General features: G+C 38.6%; 2 protein-coding genes across 3 annotated transcripts in view; one reads left to right on the plus strand and one right to left on the minus strand.

Annotated features, from left to right (window-relative positions):
• Nucleotides 1-1485: 1485 nt before the first annotated feature.
• LOC137950825 (auxin-responsive protein IAA31-like) lies at nt 1486-4321 on the plus strand. Of its 2 annotated transcripts, XM_068797453.1 has the most exons (5): nt 1486-1925; nt 2037-2248; nt 2353-2446; nt 2581-2647; nt 4071-4321. In XM_068797453.1, the coding sequence occupies exons 1-4, from the start codon at nt 1699-1701 to the stop codon at nt 2630-2632; spliced, it is 585 nt and encodes a 194-aa protein (XP_068653554.1). In that variant the 5' UTR covers nt 1486-1698; the 3' UTR covers nt 2633-2647; nt 4071-4321. The 2 variants fall into 2 exon arrangements, with proteins under 2 accessions (XP_068653554.1, XP_068653555.1); XM_068797454.1 differs by lacking the exon at nt 4071-4321 and having other exon boundaries at nt 1497-1925; nt 2581-2864.
• Nucleotides 4322-5309: 988 nt separating this feature from the next.
• LOC137949771 (DExH-box ATP-dependent RNA helicase DExH15 chloroplastic-like) overlaps nt 5310-24987 on the minus strand; it is a 28243-nt gene continuing 8565 nt past the window's right edge. Inside the window, exons 7-16 of the mRNA XM_068795953.1 lie at nt 21872-22046; nt 19332-19931; nt 18943-19218; nt 17380-17586; nt 15282-15647; nt 14906-15142; nt 13971-14191; nt 6259-6358; nt 6020-6166; nt 5310-5725 (exon numbers count right to left, since the gene is read on the minus strand). Coding sequence (XP_068652054.1) covers nt 5627-5725; nt 6020-6166; nt 6259-6358; nt 13971-14191; nt 14906-15142; nt 15282-15647; nt 17380-17586; nt 18943-19218; nt 19332-19931; nt 21872-22046 — 2428 coding nt within the window. The 3' untranslated portion in view covers nt 5310-5626. The remainder of the gene's footprint in view (nt 5726-6019; nt 6167-6258; nt 6359-13970; nt 14192-14905; nt 15143-15281; nt 15648-17379; nt 17587-18942; nt 19219-19331; nt 19932-21871; nt 22047-24987) is intronic.

Raw genomic sequence — 24987 nt, forward strand, 5'->3', positions numbered from 1 at the left:
AGATAAAAAATAAATAAATCAGGGAGCTGTTATGCGAATAGGATATCAAGTAGGAACCAGAGGCCAAAGAAATGATAAGGTGTTATCTTGTTTTAGCTACGTGTAACACTCACGGCTGGGCAATCTTTTCTACTTCCTTCCAGCAATGGAATCTAAGACTTGGAAGGAAAATCTACCTCAAATCTTGGGCAGTTGCTGCTGGAGCAACTCCTAGATCATCTTTTACTGGTAAAGCTGTTTTATCTTGTCTGCTCATATCAAGGTCGGAAAAATGATAAGAGCACGTAGTCGAGTAAAAATTACAGAATAAGCGAGTTCTTTGTACTAGGCACAAAAGTCCAATACTTGATGACTCAACCGGACCCACACTGCCACCTGTTCCACAGTCCGACATCCTCCACGACCTACATGCCCACAAGTGTGGATGTGAGGAACAATAATGGGGTGGATGGTTGTGCCCTGAGCCAGACCCTGGGCTGAACTGGCTCCTTATCCGATTGACAGTTGGGGTAGATAAGCAATTGCCGATGGGTCCTCTTTACTTCCCGAGATGGTATGGGCGCATTAGTTTAAGAGACATAAAGTGGGCCTCAGCCACACGTGCACAAGTCCAGTTGTGGGTGATTGGACTCAACGACCCATTCCGATTAGGAATGTGTGTGATTCTCCCTACATCTGTCACATGATCATCACATGGCCTCGGTGGGCCTTTCTAACCTAGCTCCATTGACACCAGCTCAAAGTAGTTTCATTACTTCTGTGGGATCATGTTGAAATTTTTTGGCAGAATATTCAGGGAGGGAAAGCGTTAGTTTTAATGGTTTTATGGCTTTGTGCCCAAACTTGCAATCAGCCCGTGTGTTGGGATCTGTCATCTCTGTCGTCCATGATTCCAAAAAATTTTAAGCAGAAGAGAAAAGACCTCTAATGATGGCATTAAGAAACAATTATAAAAGTGAATCTCATCATCAGATGGCAATCAAAACCAGGTCCCTCTGGCTTTCACTTTCACTAGTCCAGATAAAGGCATCACCGACGCAAGTAGAAACCTGCAACCGGAGTTCTCAGGGGCCAAATCCGGCAGTGTTTGGAAGTGGTCCTGCACGCTGGTATGCATGCGGATGGCATTAGGTGGGATGGTTATATCACGGAAGTCACAAAGCTTGTCTCTTTCTTGCAATTTAAGGGGCACAGCTATGGCAGCTTTGAACTGGAACCCTGTGTCGCCAGGCTTGCAGCTCAAGTGGTCCAAGACCACTACTAAGGTCTAGTCTCCAGTCTGCCCTCCCCACCAAATACGTGAAAGGAGAGAAACTCAGAAGGTCTTCCTCTCCCATGTCTGGTGAGGGAAGAAGACAGGGAGATGAAAACGACTCTCTCCGCAAAAGGGTCATCTATAGGAACAGCATCGTATCCAGTCGGGAAAAAGACCGACAGAGAAAAGGACGCTGGTAAAAGGGCAGCAGAGTGCACCCAGACCACGACGCCCTTCTTCTAAGACGGCCTCCAATCCCCTGTCGGTTCCCGTTCTGCCCGCCTCTTATCTCGCCCTTCCTGATCTCCTCCGGGTATAAAGCCCTCCAGCCCCTTTGTTCATCTCTCTACCTAGTCATTACTCACCAGTCACCACCCCGTCCTGCGCTTCTTGCCTCTTGTCTGCTCCCAACGTTGACCGATCCTTTTCTTGCTCGAAAAACTATGGAACTTGAACTGGGTCTGGCTCTTCCCGACCATCCCACAAGTTTCTTTGATCTCAACTGCGACGATCCCAAGGAGACGAGGATCCTGACCACCAAGCGCCCATTCTACGAGGCGTTCGAGGATACACGTTCATCGACTCCCACGCTCCCGCTGTTGTGGACCCCTCATCCTCGGAAGGACGACGACGACGAGATCCCCGCCGACTCGTCCTATGCACGACCCAAGTTAGTCTTACCGCTTCCGCACTAGAAAGACCGAAGTGTTTCATTGATCGGTTTGTCACTAACAAGCGAGATTAGCGACCCATTGTTTAATTGTTTCTGGTGTCTCTACAGCGAGAAGAGTGTAGTGGGATGGCCCCCCGTCAAGTCATGGAGGAAGCGTCATTGCACTGGAGGAGCAGCACCTTATAAACAGGGAGCCGCTGCGCAGTCCTTGTACGTGAAGGTGAAGATGGACGGAGCGGCCATTGGAAGGAAGATCGATCTCTCTAACTGTGATTCTTACCAGAAACTCACGTCCACCTTGAGTCGCATGTTCGGAATTGGTAAGCAACTATCACCATCCCTAATCTTTTACCACTCTTATTGACCTGTTTGTTAATCCAACTGATCATCTACTCTCTCTCTCTCTCTCTTGCTGGACCAACAGATGAGACCAGCGCCATCGGCACCCATACTCGTTACACTCTCACCTACCAGGACAAAGAAGGAGACTGGCTACTCGTCGGGGATGCAACTTGGGAGTATGTCTTCTTCCTCGATCATCTGATAATCTTAAATAAATTCATCACTTTTACCCATTAATTTCAATCATCAAATCGTGTCTTCGGGGTGGGTTCATTTTTGTTAATGGTGAACTTATTTCTTCGTGTCGCAGAACATTTATTGAGTCTGTACATCGTCTGAAGATACGGAAGAAGGGACAGTAGATGGAGACCACTCCGGTAGGCCACATCTATCTACGTACCAGATTTCGAACATCTTGTGCATCTAAGACGGGGTGTATATTTATATATATATATATGTGTACACTAAGTAGACCTCGGCAGGATTTATTTAATTTGATCCAATGTTATGTAACGTGTATGTCCGTCTTCTTCGAAATAAAAGGGAAGAAAACGTCTTATATCGTGTGCGAAGAGGTAGCATAGTTACCTTTCATATCAGTCAATTGAATCATTCTAAACGATACTCTTGAATGTATCAAAAACCATTTTAAGTTTTTTTTTTCTTATTTTTTAATAAAATATTGATGTTTAAATTTCGATTAAGTATTTTTTTAGTTTCTAGATTTGGCACTAAAGATAGTAGTATATTCCCAAATATGACCTTATCATTAGTAAACCTTGATATAAAGTTAAAATCATGCAAAATAGCAAGAATTATATTAGTTATATAAAAGATAAATAAAACTGTATATAAAAAGACAGTGGGATTAATGTTAAGGAATAGTTCACATGGATTAGTAAGTAGAAAGATCTTGAATTTATTAGTTAGGAAAAAGACTTCCTAAGTTTGGTTAGTCATTTTGGGATGGCCTTGAGATTGACTTTATTCCTTTTTATCGCATAGAAGGGGGAGTTTGGTTGCCTTTTCCTCTATTTTGTGAAAAGTAGAGGAAGAGAGGAGGGCCAATGGAGCCCCTAAACATGCCCTTTTCACTTAAGACTCCTTAGTTGATCTCTCTCTTTCCTTTCCTCTTCTCTCCACATGAGCCTCTCTCTTCCTTCTTCTCTTCTCCTTTCCTTCTGTTCTTTTCTCTTCTCCTCTTGATCTACCTTTCTCTCTTCTTCCAGATCTCTTCATCTCTAGCTTTCACTCTTTTCTTGTACTTGGCTGAAAAGAAAAGACCTTTTTCAAAGAGATTTCTATCAAAGAAGAAAACCCTCATGCACAATTCCAACACAAATAAAATAAAGAAACCATAAATTGGTGAACAAGAAGCATGAGTTAAGGGTAATTTAATGTTTTCATAGTAAGCTTGTGACTTTTATATGTTTTTAAGTGTAATGGGATGATCTAGAATAAGAGAGTCTGATTTTATTCTTTTATTTTCTCTATTTATTTATAATTTGTATGTGGGTAGATGAGGAGGATATTTTTTCCCCGTTACTCTAATGTCTTACTTAAGTGGATTAATATAAAGGTTAGAGGTCAAGATTCAACCCCTAATGAGCTGCTTTCTCTTGCATGCAATTCGTCTTCTTCTTCTATTTATTCTCTTTCTTATCTTTCTCTGAATTATCTTTTTACAGACTACATACCTAATACAAAGTTAACAAAGAAGACTGATTATTTACCCCTGCCTTAAATACTCTCAACTCTAGTTTATGATTGAAATGTCATTTCCTTTCCTTCTTCTTTCAGGCACCTTAAAGCAAAGCCACATAGGAAGCACTAGGAAAGAAAATGTAACTTAAGTGGATTGGAATGGTAAGGATTCAAGTTGTAACTCCTGTCCCCTTGCTAGTAGTTACTGCGATGATCCGTGACCATGACGGTATGTTACCCTTTTGGGGTTTCAGTGTGTTTGATTAGTGTGCAAGTTTGTACTGATAAAACAGAATACGTCCACACTATTGATTGTATTCTAATCACTTTTTGGTCTGATATTAATATTGAGGTCTTGATCCTTGAGATAGGAGTGTTTTTACCTCTACATGAAAACCATAGAAAGGGCTCATATGCCGAACAAATTGTGGGAAAGGGTTAAACTGCTCCGTAAGTATGAGAAAGCACTGGGAATCGTTGATAAACATTTGGTATATTTGTTCCTTCCACAATTAAAATTTCTGAACTATCTTGTTTACACCCTTGGCATGAGATGCTTCTTCCTTCATTCTCATTCCGTTGGGCTGTGGCAGGAGCACTGGCCTAAACTTTTTGTGCACAAAAACTAAGCAGCGTAGGTGCTTCTCCTTTCCCATGGTTGGGTTGCAGAAGTTTTTTGAACCAGAATAGAAGGCTCAGCGTGTGTTTTTTTTTTTTTTTTTTTTTTATTTAATTTTCGGGGTAAACTTCAGATAAACATGTTCTATACCATATATTATTCTGTTCTCTATAACAGCTTTCTGTCTTACCGGTAGAGAGAAGACAATGACAATTCCTAGGAACGAGAACGCTGAAAAACGCTGCAGTTTTAGACGAGGTTTTTGCTATGGTTATTTAGTCTCCTTGGATGTCTAAGTAGTTGTTTATAGAATAAAAGTGGGTGCATGAAGTCTTCATTGTTCTGGAGATCTAATCTGCTAACCTGGAGTAGTCCCTTTCTGTGACTCGAGAGTTATGATTGGTAATTCTCAACTCAAGAACATCATGCGGTCGAGACGGCAATTGCATCTGCTTCTAAATCTTTCTTTTTCCCTATATTGAAAAAGTAGAGGATGGCTAAACCAAATCACCAATACATGACCCAATGTACTACCTTCAGGTAAATACACCAACGGAAACAGCTCACTAACTGCTAGTTTAGGGTGATGAGTTTATTTCTTCAATCTCTAGTTTGAATGAACGGTTTAGAACTAATAAATAATGACATCCGTCATAAAACGCTTCTTAATATAGCCATTTTGGATATACCACTGGACATATAACCTTTTGCCAAACTTCTAATTTAACATTTGTTTTGTTGCCATCAGCACATTTCAGAAAGCAAATCATCCTTTACAATCTTATATACAGGCGGAGAACACTGGTGACTTAATAGTTTACATTGATGGTGGTAAAGTTACACTTACAAAGGCTCGTCTTTTAATAAAAAAGAAAGAAAGGCATTAAGTGTGGTATTACCTAAGCTACATCTAAAGAAATAATTGTGTGCGTCTAGAAAAACCTGTACAAGTTCATGGTGCACCCTCCATGGAGAGTTCTCTTGTAGGTTCTAAAGTGCCCAATGGACTGGCAATCGGGTAACATTTGTGAGTTCATCCTGCAAGTTCACTTATAGGCGGCCGGTCCATGATATTAGCTGCTACCTGTGCATTATTTTGCAGTGAGGTATCAATATCTGGCAACTTCGGAATCTGCAAACAGCCAACACCAAATTCAGTAAGTGATAAGAATTCATAAATAATTTCTTCCACCTCCTCTCTAAAGAAATGATTGTTCTTAGCAAATAAATTTCTATAGGAAAAAGAAAGAGAATCAGCTGTAAAAGACAAATGCTTATCAAGGCAATGTTGTAACAAGAGGTAATTACTTCGGTTTTTTTACTTATCCATCAAGCCACCGTTTTGGGTCTGTTACAATTCATAAGGTCCATTTTTTCCTACAGTATGTAGTATAACTAAGAAATAAGACCATTTCATAATACATACCTGAGCCAATAGATCAATAGTTCGTCGTAAGAGACGAGCAAGATCTCCATCATCCATTGCGCAATCCATCATGATTTCTCTCCACGTTAATCCTGAAGCCCATGCTTCAACCATGCCAGAGAACTGGGAATCCAGTCCACAAAGTATCTGAAAATTAAATTTGATTACATTAAACAGTAACTATCAATTCAGAGTAAGGTGCATCGTCAAAGGCAAAAAAGGTGTGCTAGTCTACTCACATTTGTCCCATGTTTATCCTGCAGTTGCAAGAGAGAGCTCCTCTGCTCGTCCAAAATCTTGATGACATCAATCACAGTAGGAGAAGGTTCATATATGTAGCTGCATACATCAAGTTCTAGACTTCAAGACAAATCCCTTTTAATTGTCACCAACCTAGTGGAGGTTTTCATGATATTACTACATGTTGATATGTATGTCCCTATGGTATCACGATAAGAGTATACTTGGGGTTCCCCATACTACAATTTTCTTGTAGTAACCGCAAAATGATTTTCACCAACATTTTAGCATAAAATCGTAACCTGTGGCTAAAAGTGAGACTTGCTTCCAGCTCTCACTCACACTCATTCTGGTATTTTTAATAGACGGTTTTCCTCGACTAGTAGTGGAGGTGTGCACATAAGTAAGCCTTATTGGACTCTAAGCCAGCTTGACCACTAACTGAAGCTATTCAATAACCATTCAGATACATAACTAAACATCGCAAGGTGTATGTTCATACACTCCTAAATGTCAGCCTTTGTAAAGTACTTGTTGAAAAGAGAGTAGAAAGAATGGGAAAGAAGAAAATTGCCTCTCAACACCTCATAGATTCCTCCGTTATTAAAGAAATCATTCTTATGTTTTTCAAAAAAAGAAAAAGAATAATAAGAACGTGTTAGAAATTCGGATTTGATTGAAATCCCAAGATTTCTGTGAATAGCAGTAATTGTAGGGTCAGATTTGTATTTCTAATTATAGGAGATTAGTTGTAAATTAGTAGATAATAGTTTCCTGATTTCTAGAGATTAGAATCAGATTTATATTAGCTGTAAATTAGATTTGTATTCCTGATTTCCTAGATTAGCAATACCTTGCTATATAAAGTCCTTGTATTCGATCTGTTCAATATGAATAAAACTTTCAGAATTTACTTCAAAAGGCCATAGACTACAAGCAAGATCTTATTTTTAAAAAGGTTAATCATTTTCAACCCCCTAAAAAATCTCAAATTACACTCAACTCTGTAAGAAATGTTAAATTACTATCAATCTCCTACTTTCAAATTTGTCTCTTGCATCCATTCTTTTCACTTTTATGCAAATAAGACAAAAATGCCCTTAAATTTTTTGAATATCTTATTAATTTATAACTATGGGACCTTGTGGGCCACACCATGTAGAGAGCAATCTCCCCCAACTCCCTCTTTCTCTTGCTGGCCATAGAGAGAGATAGTGGAATGGCCCCTCTTCCCCTCAGTCTAGAAAGAGAACGGAAGTGGAAGGATGAATATTCCCACCTTGGTTTAGGCATTGTTCTCTAAGAGTGAGAGTTGTTGTGTGTGGGAGAACAGTCTCACATTGGTTAGGATTTGAAAAGATCCAATGCTTATTAGTTGGAAAGAGGCCCCCTAACTTCAGCAAGTCATTTTGAGAAAAACTGGCCCAACCTTAACAAGATATCAGAGCCAACCAAAGCCCATGATATGTCCTATATGACCTTTGTGCTTGTCCTCTATGTGTATGTTCTCCATCTTTTGACCCAAGCTGTTAGAATAGGTTTGGATGTAAGGGAAAGTGTCGGTGGGTAAATGTAACTGGTCTATAATTATACCTGTGCTCTCGACATCTCAACTTAGTTGTCTAAGAGTGAGAGCTATCGTACACAAAAGAGTAGTTCCACATTAGTTGGGTCTTGAAAAGATCCTTTCTTATTAGTTGAGAAGAGACCTAATTTCGACTAGTCATTTTGGGAGGAACATGTTGTTATGCACCTAGCCAATACTACCCAAAAGACCGGCCTGTCAGGAGAGGAAGACATAGGTACATAACCCAGTATCCCATAATCCCTCAGTGGCACAGGATGCCCATAACATCACCCCCCCCCCCCCCCCCTTCGCAAGCCGACAGCCCCGACGGCTCACTCGTCGTCACAACGACACAGGCCCGACCCGGGTTCCGTTACCTGGTGTTTCCCCCGACCCTACCTGTATTTAAATCCAGCCTATGCGCATTGGGTGGCTGCCACCGGGATTCGAACTCGCGACGGAGGGAAGAAGCTCTGATACCAAATGTTATGCACCTAGCCAATACTACCCAAAAGACCGACCTGTCAGGAGAGGAAGACATAGGTACATAACCCAGGATCCCATAATCCCTCAGTGGCACAGGATGCCCATAACACAGGTCTAACTGTGATAGTGATAACTAGTTCAAAGCAGAGCCCTCATTCGGGACTCCAATATGTATTACACAAAATAGATGACATCTGTGTGCCATTAAAGATAGTTTGGCAGCATAATCTTCATGCTGCCTATAGAAGTGAGAGATTAAGAGAGAGAAAAAGGCACGAGTGTGAAACCTGAAATACTGCCATGACTGACACTAGGTTGGGGGTCAAAAGTTGACCTCCAACCTTCTTAAATATCACTGAAGTAAAAAATAAGTACAAAGAAAGAATACCCCTCTATACTAATATATCATAACTTTTAAAATCACAAAAATACCCTTGTTACATATAATTTAACACTCCCCCTCAAGGATGAGCAAATATATCTAGTAACCGCTACTTGTTACAAAAGATCCCAAATTCTTTTTTTCCCAAAGCATTGGAAAAAATATCACCAAGTTGACCAACGAATTTGACATAGAGAGTGACCATGGCACCACTCATCATAATATCATGAATAAAATAGCAATCAACCTCTACATGCTTGTTTGTTTCATAGAACACATGATTACTTGCGATAAAGATAGCACCTCCATTATCACAATGTATCACCACAAAGTCCTTTTTAACGAACCCAAACTTGGGCTAAACAGATCGTACCCATATAAGTTCTCTAACAGTGTTGTCATTGCCTTATATTCTTTTGCACTGGACCCAAGCCACTACATTTTGTTTTTTTCTTTAAGATTTCTTCCAACAAACATACAATATGCAGTGTTTGACTTGCTATCCAACTGAGATCTAGTATAGTAAGCATTTGAATACCACGCAATTTCCAAATGGCCATGAGGTTCATATAGTAAGCCTTTCCTCGATGATTCTTTGAGATACTTCAAAATTCTGTGTTGCCTTCAAGTGAATCTTTCTAGGAGTCTCCATGAATTGACTCACAACACTAACAACAAATGAGAAGTCCAGTCGAGTCACTATTGCATAAATCAATGTGCCCACAAGTCTTCTGTACATGGTACTGTCCTTAAGTATTAAACTTGTGTCTTCATGAAGGTTCTAATTTACCACCATGAGTGTCTCAATCAATTTTGCTCTCAACAACCTATATTCTTGCACCATGTCTCTGACATACTTTTTTTGTGTTAAAATAATTCATGTCTTACTCGTCACTACCTCAATACCAAGAAAGTACTTGAGTAACCCGAAGTGCTCGTTTGAAAGTAGCTCCTAAGATGTTTCTGTACTCCTTCGATCCCTTCATGTCTCTTGAAAACAGCATTTAGTCATCAGCATACACTATTGATACCCCTAGACCAATTGGCCTCTCTATGACAAATAATGAATGGCCTCAATAACTTTTGATAAACCCAAACAACATAATCACTTTATTGAATTTGTCAAACCACACCCTCAGACTTTATTTAAGACCATAAATAGTCTTTTTGAGTGTACACACTTTTCCAGTCTCCTCAAGTCAACATAAAAAAATACATTTTGAATATCCAACTAAAAGAGGGGTCAACCTTTTTTCATTGTGACGGAAATAAAAATCCAAACTGATCTGAACCTTGCAACAAGAGAAAAGAACTCAAAAACATCCATAATATAGGTTGGGGTCTAACTCTTAGCCAACTACTAACCATGCTTTATATCTTTTGATAGATACATTAGCATTGTACTTCAAAGTATAAACTTAGCAGTAGCCTACAATGGCTCCATCTAGTGGTGGGTCACATAATATCCATGTGCCCCTTTCATGTAACACATCCATCTCCACATCCATGGCTTTCTTCCACTTAGGAGAAGACATTGCCTCTTGTACAAAACGAGGAATAGCACAAGATGATAATGATAAAGCAAAAAATTTTAAAGGACCCAGACGAAGAGTTAAAAGAAACATATTTAGAGAGAGGATGTTGAGCACATGCATGGACACCAACTAAGAGCAACAGGAAGATCTAAAATCACTTACCTCAAGAGCCACAGGAAAAAAGAGAGCTGGCAAGGATAGGCAAAGGGTCCTTTGGAAGGCATCTTGTGTAGTTTCCTACTCTAATAAACTTATAGAGTTTGCTTCAGTTTGATAGTTGAGGGCATAGGGCTAGGCAAATCCTCCACTGGAATGGGAACTACCACATCTATGTCAACTAAGGAGAAATTGAGTACTCACTAGACTTGAAAAAGCAAGGACATCTTCAAAAAATGTTACGTCTATAGATATATGTTTTTCCTTGTGCAAGAATCATAACATTTATATCATTTTGGAGTGAGAGTATATCCAAGGAAAACACTTTTAGAGATCTTGGTGACAACTTATCATGAGAGGGACAAAACCCATGAACATAACACACAACACCAAAGACACGAGGACACCGAGGGAACAAATCACTGGTGTGCTTGAGAATTTGCAATGGAATTTTGCCTCCTAAGACATATGAGGCATCCTATTAATGAGAAAACAAGCAGTGGCACTCTAGCCCCAATAGGATTTAGGAACCTACAATTGAAAAGGCAAGGTTTGGGCAACCTCTAAAAGATTGCGACTCTTCCTTGCTGCTACCTCATTTTGTTGTAGGGTATAAACATATAAGATTGATGAATAATACCTTATTCTTAACAAATACAAATCAAATTTATTGTTCATAATGTCTTAGCCCATTGTTAGTTCTGAATACATGAAGTGAAGTATGCAAAAATTTAGAAATACATCAAATACTTTGAACTTCTACTATGGGAGAGAGGCCCATATAGACCTACTAAAAATCAACAATAAATGAAACAAAGAACTGATAAACAAAAACACTAGGCACCCGAAGGGTCCCATACATTAGAATAAACTACTTCAAATAAACTAAAACTTCTTCGACTCTGACATGTTGAAAATGGCGTCCTATGGTTCTAACCAAGTTGACACAAATTCACATTGAACTCGAAGGAAACAATAGAATTGGCTCGGCTGGGGAGGGATGTCCTAGCCTCAAGTGGCAACTTGTAAGGTGATATATCCGCCTCTAGATCTAAAGAGGAATACGTTAGTGTACTTTCCAAGTAGTAGAGCCCCTCTACCCATGCCCTTAACCCATTGTCTTCCTCGTCTAGAGGTCTTGCAACAAAATGAATTGGAAAAAATGTCGTAGTATAATTCATGGATTTAGTGATTTGACTAACTGACAAAAAGTTGACAAGGAATTTAAGAACAAATACGACAAACTATAATTGGCAAAGACCGAGTTGGCTGAACCACCTCTACACCACTCACTAGAGAGGAGGATCCATCAGCAATAGTTATGGACTTGAAGAATGACAATTTACTAAGAAAAGTAAATAAAAGGACATACAAAACATGTGAGTAAATGTACTAGAGTCAAACACACATGTAGGAGAAGGGGTAACATGTAGAGCCAACATGCCAGAACTGGCCATGGTGGTTGTAGGTGAAAATCACTACACAGATGTAGTGGAGGATGTCAACTTAGTCATCCTCTAGCCCAACTGCTAAAGCTCATCTGGAGCACTAGGAATAATGCCTACTATATGGCAAGTTGAAGTCTCACCCTCTGTTGAAACACTAGAATTAGCCCATGTTGGTTTGCAAAACTTGTCCCAACATTTATCAAAGAAGTGGTTGTTGTGCCCACAATGCGCACTCCTCCTCTCACTCCTCCATGGCCTCGACCACGACCAGGTTCATCTCGGACTCAGCCTCAACCAGCCCCTTCATGTCCATGGGGTATCTAGAACTGAGTAGAAGCAGGCTGAATATTGAGGGGAATAGCTTCTCTCCCCTTGCTTGCCTTATTGCCCATAGGCACCATATCACTCTTTTAAAAGCCTTCTTCAAGTGCACATACATCATCAGCTGCTAGCATCTAAAAGCCCAAATAGCATCGTACTCAGGATCTAAGCTATCCAGGAATTTCATTACATTGATCTGCCCATCATTCTTACAGAGTTCTTTCTCATTGATAGTGAAAGGAAGATATATACTGATCACTTGTAGGATCCCTTGTAATTCACTACAATAATGAACAATAGTAATATCTCCCCTCTTGAGACTAAAAAGCTTGGCACATAACTCATACACCTTGACAAATTACTTTCCTGATCAAAAGTGGATTCCATGGAATTACAAATTTCCTTAGTTGTCTTACAATTCTTTACTTGACTTTGTTGCTTCACATTCATACTATTAACCAACCAAGTCATAAACTGACTGTCCTCTACTTTATATTCTTCTGTCATAGGAATAGGTGAATATCCCTAATGAATTTAAATTTCCTTTTAGCGTTTAGGTACATCTATACAGATTTGGGCCAGCTCAAATAGTTTTGTCCATTCAACTTCTGAGAAGTAATTTGGATGGTGTCTTTACCATCGGAATTTCCAGAATCTTTAATAGGAATGATAACTTCTCTAGAATCTGAAATTTTATCTCAAAACAACAATCTAAGGTCAAAGCATACACTTTTCTGCTCAAATAACCCAAAAATTACCGTGCACAAACAAGGTGGGGCGACACAATACTAAAATTAAGGCAGAAGAAGTACAATTGGAATCACTATAATATTTTACGCCTTAGTCAAAGAAATCAAGTTCAGGGGAAAGGAAGTTGAGGCTGCTGTCAGTCCAAGGGATGATGACACATGCAATTTTGCAGGTCAAGAGGACCTATGCAGGAGCAGTATTAGGAAAACAAACAAACAAACAAACAAACAACCCTTTAGGGGCACAGAGAACACATTAAACTGCCTAATCAGCGGTACAAACTATAAACCCTAGGGTTATGGCACAATTGCCAAAGAAAAATCTGACCTTTAACTTCGATCAGCAGGAAAACTTGACAAAGATCCTTCTTTTAAAAATCGCACAGCAGTAGAGAACTAGTCATTTCTTAAATTCTTCCACAATAGGATTCTATCACTTTGATACCACGTAGAAGTAAGAGAATAAGAGGAGAGAAGGAGAAAAAAGAGAGAAGAAGAAGAGAGAGAAAGAGAAAATGGCACGAATATGAAACCTAAAGTGCTGCAATGTGACACATCAGTTGGGGTCTGAAGTTGACCTCCAGCCTTCATAAATACTTTTAAGTGAAAAAAGTACAATAACAAAAATACCCCTTTATACTAATCTATCCATAACTTTCCAATTACAAGGCATAAAAAATGTAAATTTAACCAACTACTAAGTAATTTAGAACACTTTTCATACTCTAAGTTGGGTAAATTGGTAGGGTAAAATGACCAAAATGCCCTTGTTATATACAATTTAACACTGCCAATAATATTTTGGATGTTCCAGCAAAAGAAGGTGTATCCTGGCCATCCTTAGGGGTTAGGGAATCCATCCCCCTCGGTGCAGTCAATTGAGGCATGGCCTCTTATTCTTATATGTACTATTTTCTATTTACAAATGTAATACTCTACAATTTCAAAATAAATTACCTGTTACTTTTCCAAGGACGAATCTGTAGTCAATTGAGGCATGGTCCCTTACTCTTATATGTGCTAATCTCTATTTACTAATGAAAAACTATAATTTCAAAACAAATTACCTGTTACTTTTCCAAGGACGAATCTTAATTCCTTCAGAAACCAAACTTCCACAGACAGCAGCAAGCTGGGCTGGCTTTAGGCCTAATAGATTTCTATTCCGGAGTACCATGGCAAGCCATAATTCATTTTCACCTCGAATTGCTGCTGCAGTTTCACCAAGAGGAAATATCACATGGGTGTTGATGTCCAGCGCTCTAGCTTCATGGATGACATTGCTAATCTGTAAAACATGATAGATTCAGTCACATATTCCTGAACATATAGGCCTTTCACCATTTTGTGCGAGACATACAGTGGGCAAAATAAAAAACCTACCACTTCACAGGATCAGAAATTTCATTAACATTAGGCCAATACAGGAGTCTTGTAATAGCACTAATTTTCCGGGAAGAACAGAAGTCATTTTATGGACCTAAGACTGCTGGAACTATTAAGCTAGGAAAGTTGTATGTAGAGAATGAAATAGAAAGCCATAACAATGATCATAAATTTTCCCAGGAAAAATCATACGACTACTTCTACTTCTTCTCTACATGAGGCTAATCAAACATTATTCCTTAATGAAATAACATACTAAGAGACTTCTAACACATCAGTCATAACATTTACGGCATAACAAGCATAGCCACAATAAACACTCAAAATAAAGTTGACCCGTGGATAAGTGAAATCACTTTTATAATAAAAGTAAACAAAAGTTTACAGTTAGACTCATCTAACAGAAAAAGCAAAATATGTTCCATAAAAATAGCTAAAAAGGGAAAAATGCATTTCCATTTGCCACGTGGCAAGTTTGATGTTCGCAGAAAATAACATCCTATTTCAATTTCATCCAAGCATCCCAGTAGAGAACACATTAAGCTTACAAATACAAGTGCATGTTTTGGAAGGATAAATATTACTAAGATGAAAGCATGACATTGCCAAGTAGTACCTGGAGGAATTCCTTCCACCCAGATGGTTCAATCTGCTCTATGCGATTCGTCAAACGTTCCGATCGAGCCACTAAACGCTTAATCTTATCTTTCGTAAAGTTTGTCACATCAATTATCTTTTTATACTCTTTAAAGCCATCAGTGCTTCTAATCTTCTTCTTCAAACGGGACACCTTAGTTCTTTGTTCCTTGTAACAATTTACAGCTTCATTATATGCTTCTGATATTTGAACCACCTGATATCAATGAAGATACATCATAAATATCCAGTACACTGTTGTCGTCCAATTTGAGGAACCAAGTATCTCTATTACTAGGGAAAGATCAGACCTATACTAGCACATGGTAAATTCACTCTTTAAGATAATGACTTACTTTATCATCATCTGTAAGGCTACTCAAAACTGGCACATTTAAACTCCAAGACCATGTCTCAAGAGATCCTCCCATGCACCATAGAACCCCAAATTCAGAATCAGCAAGTTTCTCCCACTGCATAGGTTCTTTCTCAAGGAGCTTCCTCATAATTTCACGTGGCATGGCATCACCTTCAGTTAAAGGTGTATTAGGAAAACCAGACTTATGTATACTTTTGACCCACTTCTCAGTAAAGAGATACCAAGAATTATCGGAGCCCAGGGCCACATAATAAGACGGTTCTGCATCAATTTGTCCTTCAATGTCTCCAACATTTGGTTTTGTTGTAATGGTATTTCGTGCGAAACATTCATCCATAAAAACCTGCCATTAAATGAAACATTTTCAAAACAGGGAACTTTTTAAAACAAATCCAGAGAACAGCAAATCAAATGAAACTAATCAAAATGTCATTCAAAGACAATAAAAATATTAAAAAGATGAAATGAGAACAGAAATGTTAATGCTAATTCATTAGTAGAACATATTGAAAAGATTAAAATACCATCATGAACAGTGAGGACAAGAGAACTTAACTCAACTTACAAGTGGTCAGTGACATTAGAATACCTCAAGCAAAGAGGTATCACATGCATATAGGAGCAGAAACCCAAGGATTATTATCAATGTAAACTTGAAGATAATCTTTCAGACACCTATCATAATGACACCTATCATAATGATAAACGGCTCGTCTCACTGTGAGCTTATCTTGGATTCTCTCCCCGCAGGGGCAGAGAACCCCTCGCTGTCTCGGCTGTACTACCAGGGGCTCTGGGGAAGTCAGAATAGGAAAGCACTCATCTTGGGGTGGGCTAACTAGTACTTCATATGAAAAGAAAGTAAAACATCCTCATCCAATCATAAGAGGTTTTCAAATTAACTTAAGTGTGATACTACATGAAGTTAATTGAGAGCAGAGACAACAGTCGGTACATAAGGAAGACCAGCCCTATTGGGGAAAGTATTTCTCAGACCACTTTCTTGCAACTACTACTATTTTATTTTACTGTAATTGCAATTACTAATTATCAAACGCCTAGCCAATAGGACTTCCTAAGAAGTCCTATTAGCTAGGCGTTTGACATGGTATCAGAGTTGGGCACCACGTTCTGCATTCGAATCCCGACGAAAGCGGTAGGGAACGGGAACAGTGGGTGTCAAAGCTAGGTGGTTCCGGTCCACCTGGGTTAGGTTCCGTCCACCCCTGGTCCACTAATGGGTTAGGTACTTGGCTTTCCGCACTTAACAGACCGGTTTTTTGGGTTGTATTGGCTAGTCGTCTGACTCAGAACTTTGAAGTTAAGCGAGCTTGGGCAAGAGTAGTACTAGGATGGGTGACCTCCTGGGAAGTCCTATTGGCTAGGCATTTGACACTAATATCAAAATAATATAATTAGGAATTGATAAAGCAACAAGCTCCCCAATCAGTGGAAGGTGATCCATATCCCTCTGATCATATAAAATCTTTCAGAAAGCTTCATTGGCAAACCACAGATTCTAGGTCTTCAATAAGCCCACTTAGAAATTTGGATAATAAGTCTTTGACGTTACTTAGCACCTGTCCTATTGGCTAGGCGTTTGACACTAATATCAAAATAATATAATTAGGAATTGATAAAGCAACAAGCTCCCCAATCAGGTTGAAGGTGATCCATATCCCTCTGATCATATAAAATCTTTCAGAAAGCTTCATTGGCAAACCACAGATTCTAGGTCTTCAATAAGCCCACTTAGAAACTTGGATAATAAGTCTTTGATGTTACTTAGCACCTGTCAGTGTTATGATTCCATTAGGCCATAAGTTGTCATTTAGCTGTTCTTTCGCAGTTAAAATCCCCTTTAAAACTTTTCCTTCTCCCACTTCTGCCTACTCTGACTAAACTTTCTTATTGAAAGGAAAGAATGGTTATCATATGACTGCTTTCCTGCTTCCACATGACATGTTAAGGTCATGCACCCCTTTTTTTTGTTTTGTAAGACTATAACTTTAGTTGTTCTAATTCAATGTAGGGATAAACAATATCCAACCAACGCCTTAGACCATACTGCTTACCATGTTCTTTAAGTTGGGAGAAGACAAGGACTCAACATTTCCTATGTAGACAGCAGGGACCACGTGTTGAACTGCATCAGTATCTTTATACTGCAAACAAATGAAAGGTAAGTGTCCAGTTCCTAATTCATGCAATAGAGGCTTTAGAGCAATCATTCTTAACAACTCCATCCTTTGCCGTATTTCAGTCCGCTTGTGCTTCTCTGCCTGAGGGAAAAATCCAAAGAAATATATATCTAAGTATATAATACCAAGTTAAAAAAATATATTATAAAAACATAACATACAATATTGTAAAAAAAAAGGAGACATGTCCCAAACAATATCCATGCTGCATCATTAACAACAGATGCTATCACCTTTTTCTAGCACCAACCTGTACAATTTTAGCTGCATGGTAAATGACCAACTAGCAAACCATAGCTAACAAAAATACAGCGACTACATGAAGAAAAATTCTCAGGTGCAGAATGGTTATGTTTGTCGTTCCCAGTGTTGCCATTACTATCTGTATTTTCCCCAGAGTTGCTTTACTTCACAAACCACTTTCAACGCTATAACAAAATGCTGGCTAGGAAGAAATTTGTCTCAAACACCTTTTTAGACATCGACCACTGGTCCAAATAACAATCAAACACCAGAACTGCTTGTTGACTGGTAATTCTTTGCCTCCTATGTTTCTCACAAATTGGTTTTAGTTAATCAGGGAAAACTTGTCCAACAAAAAGTAATTCAACATCAATCTTGTATTATTGTTATTTTTCAAAAAAAAAAGTCATATTATTTCTACGTCCATTTTAAATATAGCCATTGAAAAAATACTGAGCACTTTTAAACCAAACAATCTCATAACAATTCCTTGTAGCAAAGTTCCCAAAGTAAATCCAAAAAATGCACTCAGTACTGAAAGAATGAATAAAACAGTTTGTTGACTTCAAACTAGAATCAGAGGCTTTAGAAAGATTTCAATATTTGCCAGGAGCACAGGATCTTGAACATGAGTAGAACTGGCCATCTGACATCATTGATATGTGTGAGAAAATCTGCTCAGGGATATTTTGGTCATTTTACCTCATCATATGATATATATTTCTGTCATCTTGTTCTACATGCTTTATTATGTTAGTGGTTTACTTTTCATGTATTTTGGATATGTAGTATGGGAGATATAAGGTGTTAAGTGGTTAAGTGCATAGAAGTGCATTTTAGTCATTGTACTAAACCTTTAATTAAAAGAGAAGGGGGATCGAGCTCGACCCCCAACGAGACTCAAAAATCAGAGCCTCTTTTCTCCCTTCTTCTCTCCTCTCTCATTCTCTCTCTTTCTCCTCTTCAATCTTCATTTTTCACAATATGCTATCTTGAGCAATAGAATACGATGTAAGTCACTAACACAAAGGGAAAAGCCAGAAAAACAGTATGTCAAGTTGCATCAAACACCCAAACCCACCAATCTGTGAGAAAAGTGGGGGGGAAGCAAATTTAAAATCAAATGAAAACGGCCCTCCAGAAATAGTAGGAGAAATAGATTACATCTAGCCTAATGTAACTTAGAAGAAATACCCTCAATTCTTCCTGCAGGTAAAAGATCTCCTTATATGCTTTCTCAGATAACTGATCCTGGCACTTTCTATCAATAGCTTCTTCACTGACTTCCAACATCAGTAACTCAATTTCCCTCTGAATCTTAGAGAGCTCTTCCCTAGCAGCCACCATGACATTGCTACCAACATAGTTTCCAAAACTTTGCTCAACCAGCTTCCTTGCTTCTTCCAATGTCCGTCCAGCTTGGACAAGCTTCACAACTTCTGTTTCTTTGCTACGAGTAACTTTTGCTCCCTGCACAACATGCAATTCTTCTGATTTTTGCTAGTTTATTCCTATTTGAAGTTTGAGAAACTTGACATTGAGCAAGTTGAGTTGCCTAAGATAAAAAGGTATATGAGACATACCGAGAGGAGATTAAGCACCATTCCATATGAAGCAGTAAACTGCGAAACAAGAGGCTCAAGGCCAGTAAACAGAAGCTTGCAACACTCATCAGCCCCTTCATAGGGAGATTGAAGTAGAACAGTATGCCCCTGCTCATCAATTCCTCTACGCCCAGCTCTCCCTGCCATCTGGAGCAATTCATTTGGGCTTAAGGGAATCCGGCCGGCTTCAGTCCTTTTACTGAGGGAAGATATGACAGCCGTGCGAGCTGGCATGTTAATTCCCGCAGCAAGAGTTTCTGTAGCAAAAACAACTTTAACAAGACCTCGCTGAAATAAATTTTCAATAAATGACTTCCATAGAGGTAAACATCCAGCATGGTGAGCTGCCACCCCTTGTGAGAGGCCTTTTACAGCAATTCCGCGGACAGCATCAGGGTATTGCATCCGGAACCTCCTCAAGGCCAGATCAACCTCACCCATCTCGCAATCATCTAAGAGCTTGCAATCTTCAAGATATTGAACAGCTGCATCACAGCCTTTTCTGCTGAAAATAAACCAAACAGCTGGCAGCATATCTCTCGTCTTAAGCTGCCATAAGGTATCTCTAATTTGAGGAACCTGAGATAAAGAAATTAAAGTAAGCACTTGGAACCTATAAATAATTCTATTATGCACATAAATGGCTAGAATAGTGGGTAACAAGCAAACAATATTAGGGATATTCCAAGTCATAGTTGATATGTCTTGAGAGCAGGAAAATAAATTTGTAGCATTGTAACTCTACAGCCAAAAGTCAGGGTCATTCATATCCACTGAGAGAGACATGATTTAGATGAATTTCTCTAGACAGATCACAGGAACAGATACAGAGCTGAATGAAAAGAGGAACAACAGTATATGGTGTAATATGACTTTATAAGAGTGGCCACTAAACCACCAGTGCAGCTGCCAAAACAAGATGAACATGTAAACCACATTTGCTAAGAGTTTTGGGCCATTCAGAGAAGTGGGGTACTTGTCTTGTATGTAGCCTTTTGAACTTGCACCTTACTGAAACTTCCTCTTGGTATGCATAGAAAACGTGCCATGTTTTGTGAGCAACATTAGAGACTTGGTAGTCCTTTTTGTGTGGTCACTCAGTGTTCTGATGTCTTACACTGGCATTGCTTCGGTTTTTATCCATGCAAAGTCCAGACTAGAACTGTTGATCTTCTTATCTTATTGAATCTCTCAAAGTTCTTTCACATTCTAATTTGTAAACTCTATAATGATCATGAAATGAGGTATAATCTGGCTGATGTTTGCAGTCAATATTCCAGTCAAAATGGAGTCAAGATTGAACCCTGATGGTTTCTGATTTTGTAAAGAACTTCAAAATTCTGAGAACTTGGGGATTAGGCATTTGGCACAACGGCCATATGGGGAGGTTTCTAGTGTATGTTCTTGGGTTCAAAACTCACAAGAGGAAAGGGGTGTAGTGTGAGTGTGTGAAAACTTAAAAAATGAAGATTTTTCTTTTTGTCAAAATTTCCCGATATGAATGAATAAAAAGAATAATAATATTAAAAGAAAAAACTCAATTCCTAAACAAGAAAAGAAACAAGAGTTATCCTTCACTACATGAGGACAGGTTAATGTGTACACTTCAAACAATTCCATGCATTCTAAACCACCCAGAAATCAAGGGGCAATCAAACAGATAAACACAAAAGCCCATGGCTCGGATCTGCATACAGGACACAATAATACTTTTTGTTGCTTCAAAGAAGTTCTGATTATGTGGAAACCACAATCAAGCGTCACAGTTGTACCGCGACATTTAATGTATACTGCCACATTAGATAGATCCCAGTCACAGGGCGCATCAAGGAATACATATATGCATGATCATACAAACACCAGAGCCCAGACAATTTTACTTGTATTCTCTTTGTTGCCTGGGAACTCAAGAAACAAAATTGTCATTGATAAATTTCCAAAACCTATCACTACTGAACACAAACATCCTTGAACTTGTTTATTTACCTCACCATAAGTCTTTCCTGTCATTTTTAAGACCCAAAGGTGTAATGTCAATTGTAAAAGAGAGTCATAGACTTAATAAGAGAACCTGCTCCCTATAAATCACCAGTAATATTATGGTTCTACATGTAGCACAGGTGCAAACAACAAATAAGCACCAAGATATGCATCCTATGGACTTTGTCGTTCATGATCACCCAATTCTATTTCAAAAGAAAAAATCTCTCAACTACAAAACAAGCCTCTTTCTGATCAGTCTATGCAAAGGTTAACTAGGATCAATTCAGAAATGTTTTTCTTATACAGCCCCTTCCATGCCAGATCCTTCAACTAGTGCACTCGGTGTACCTACCACATGTCTCAAATGTGCAGTTTGAAGACAAATCATTCACAACAGCAAGGATCCAACAAGGATGATACTTGTCCTAAAAGTAAGGTCACAGAGATACTAGTAAGCATTATGATGTCTAAATTTGATAACGTATTCAAAGAATTTTTCCGAGACAACACGTTTGCAATTTTAAGTGAGGGCGTACTTGCGATCGACGAGTTGCATAGATGTCATTCTTTGAAAGCAGTGACTGCATGCTTGTAGTATGATTGTAGCTTCGCTCATTGTCACTTTTTCTAGAATTTCTCCTTCTCAAACCGTCTTCTTTGTAGGACTTCACGCCTGTAATAGAGTGTTGAAGATAACTCAGGGACAGTTTCCTGTTTCAAGAGGCATAAACCAAGAGATTTAGATTTTCCAGTCAGACGTTCCAGCATACACTTCATATTCAGTTCAGAATATGAAAAAAATAAAAAAACAAGAATTATGATCAATGATTCCATAGTACTTGTTACCTTCTGATTGGAACCCCACTAGTGCACGTGTAAAAGAGTGAATTTTAAGGTTTTAGAGAGAAAGAGAGAGAGAGAGAGAGAGAGAAATGAAGAAGAATTCAGAGCATTGGAATGCTCTGGTTGGGGTCGAGCTCGACCCCCGGGTCTTTTATAGCATTTAAAAGCACTTAAATCCTTATATCTCCCTACATACTTATTCAAATTACATGAAAATTGAACTACAAAAAAAACTAAACACAAAAAGCAAGATAGTGTAGTTTATGGACTTTATAGTAACCGCAAAATGATGATCATTCCCTTCAATTGATTTTCTAATACTCTCTCTCAAGCTAGAGCTTATATCTATACAGCCCAGCTTGTTGCAGAACACCTAAAATTCACGTTTGCTTAGTGCTTTAGTAAACATACCCCCAATCTGATCACCAGACCGAACGTAAGGGGTTACAACTTTATTTTTCATCACGGCATCTCAAATAAAGTGACAATCTACTTCAATATGTTTCATCCTTTCATGAAACACTAGGTTTCCAACAATGAATATAGCAACCTGATTGTCACGGTACATAGTCATTGATCCCTCCTATTATAGGTTCAATTCTCTGACCATAGATCTTACCCACAACAATTTACTGACTATATGAGTTATGGCCTTATATTCAGCTTCAACACTACAATGAGTTACAACATTTTCTTTCTTGCTCTTCCAGCTTGTCAGATGACCTCCCAGAAAGAAGCAATAACCAGTGATAGATTTTCGGTCAAGCTTAAATCCGGCATAGTCAGCATCTAAGAAGGTCTCTAGCTTCATGTGATTGTGAGGCTTAAAAAATAATCCTTTTCCCCTTTAAGATATCTTAAGATCCTCTAGGCAGGTTCTAGGTGAACCTTGCAAGGAAACTCCATGAACTGATTAACAACACTTACAACAAAGGATATCTCAGGACAAGTGATAGTAGCATATATGAGTTTTCCAACTAAACAACAATACATTGTCTTATCGCAGAGTTTATCACTTTGTCCATCATGAAGGTCATGTCCAACCTCCATAGGAGTTTCAACAAGCTTACCACCCAACAATCTATACTAATGTAACATGTTTGTGACATATTTCCTTTGAGTTAGTACCAGAACAACCTTGCTTCTAGCTTCTTCAGTTCCCTAAAAGTATTTTAGTCACCCCAAGTCTTTAGTCTGAAATTGCTTTGCTAAATGTGTTTTTGTGTCCTCAATACCTTATTCATCACTGCCAAATAATATCATACCATCTATGTATACAAATATATACTAATATCACCACAATAATTAGACAATCTCCTCATGACAAAGAGTGAATGGTTAGAGTGGCTCTTGACTTGACAAATCAAATCCAATAGACAAACTAAATTTCTTCAACCATACCCAGGGTCTTTTTTTGAAACCGCATATTGCTTTCTTTAGTTGGCATACTTTGTCAATCTCCCCCTGAGCAATATACCCAGGAGGTTGCTCACTGTAGACTTGTAAATTCCAAAAAATAGAGAAGAATGAGTTTAAAATGCATCATTAGTTTTTACATCTTGTTTCAATGCATCAAATTTTTAGTGATATAATAGTTTTGACTTGAAACCCTACTCTAAACGTTTCTCAAAATGGCGTCGCCACAACAACCTGTCAATCCTATTGCCAAATAACATAAACTAATTGGCACCCATGCTGCTTCTTGTAGCAGTTAAGTCTTGTATTATATTAGAAAATCCATTGAAGGGCGATATCATCTTTTTACATTTGCTATAATGTCTAGAGTTTACATTATCTTATTCTACACGTTTAAATCTACCCTAGTCTTATTTTAATGTTATTTGAGTATGTATTTTTGGGAGATATAAGGGTTTAAGTGTTTTGAAGCGTGTTGAAATCACTTAATAAAAGGCTGGGGTTCAAGCACGAAGGAGATTCTTTATAGAACTCTCTTCTCTCCCTTTTCTTTCTCCTCCTCTCTCTCAATTCCTCCCTCTATACTTCTCAGTTTTATACTTTTTCATGGTATCAGAGCAGTAAATCTTGGTTGGAAGCCATCATTCTTCTCCAATCCACTCCATTGAAGCTTGCGACTTCCTACAAAGGGGATTCTTCGAAATTTGGCCTAATTGGTTAGTAAAAATGTGAAGTTTTGTTTTCTTTTATGCCAAAACCCTAGGGTTAATGGCCTCCATTGCTGATTGAGAAGTTCTGAGATTGATTACTGTCCCATGAGGTTTTACTGGGTAGAAATCTACCCCTTTTTGCATTGTGCACACCCTCAATTAGGTCCTTTGCCTGTATCATCCTAAGGTTGGCTGACATCAGCCCTATTCGTTGAAGTTTTTCATAGCTTATGCTGATTTGATTGCATAAACTAGAAATATTTTGCTTCTTGTGGTCGATGGACATTGGAATTTGCCCTAACTCTAATTTGCAAAGTGGGGCCCACCTAGTTGTGATTCATAGACGTGTGTGGGAAGTGAAATTAGGGTTGAATTGGAAAGTATTTTAATCTGATGGCTGATTCTAGTGGAATTATCACCCATTTGAGGGAATCTGGAAACGCAGAGGGAAAAAATGCAATTGTGATTACTTCTAAGAGACTGAATGGCCAAAACTATCTCAGCCGGTCAAAGTCAGTCAGAATATACTTGAAGGCTAAGAGGAAGTCCAAATTTACAAGAGAAGACCCTCCTGTTCCTTTGAATGATGACTAGGAAGCTGAGGACAGTCAAATTATGACCTAGGCTAATTAATAGCATTGATTCCAAGTTAAGGAATCAAGTTATGAATTATGACTCTGCTA

The sequence above is a fragment of the Aristolochia californica genome, unplaced genomic scaffold (assembly GCF_029961685.1).
Source record: "Aristolochia californica isolate CCGP_79_NKW_82.1479 unplaced genomic scaffold, dmAriCali1.0.hap1 SCAF_14, whole genome shotgun sequence".
Taxonomy (NCBI): domain Eukaryota; kingdom Viridiplantae; phylum Streptophyta; class Magnoliopsida; order Piperales; family Aristolochiaceae; genus Aristolochia; species Aristolochia californica.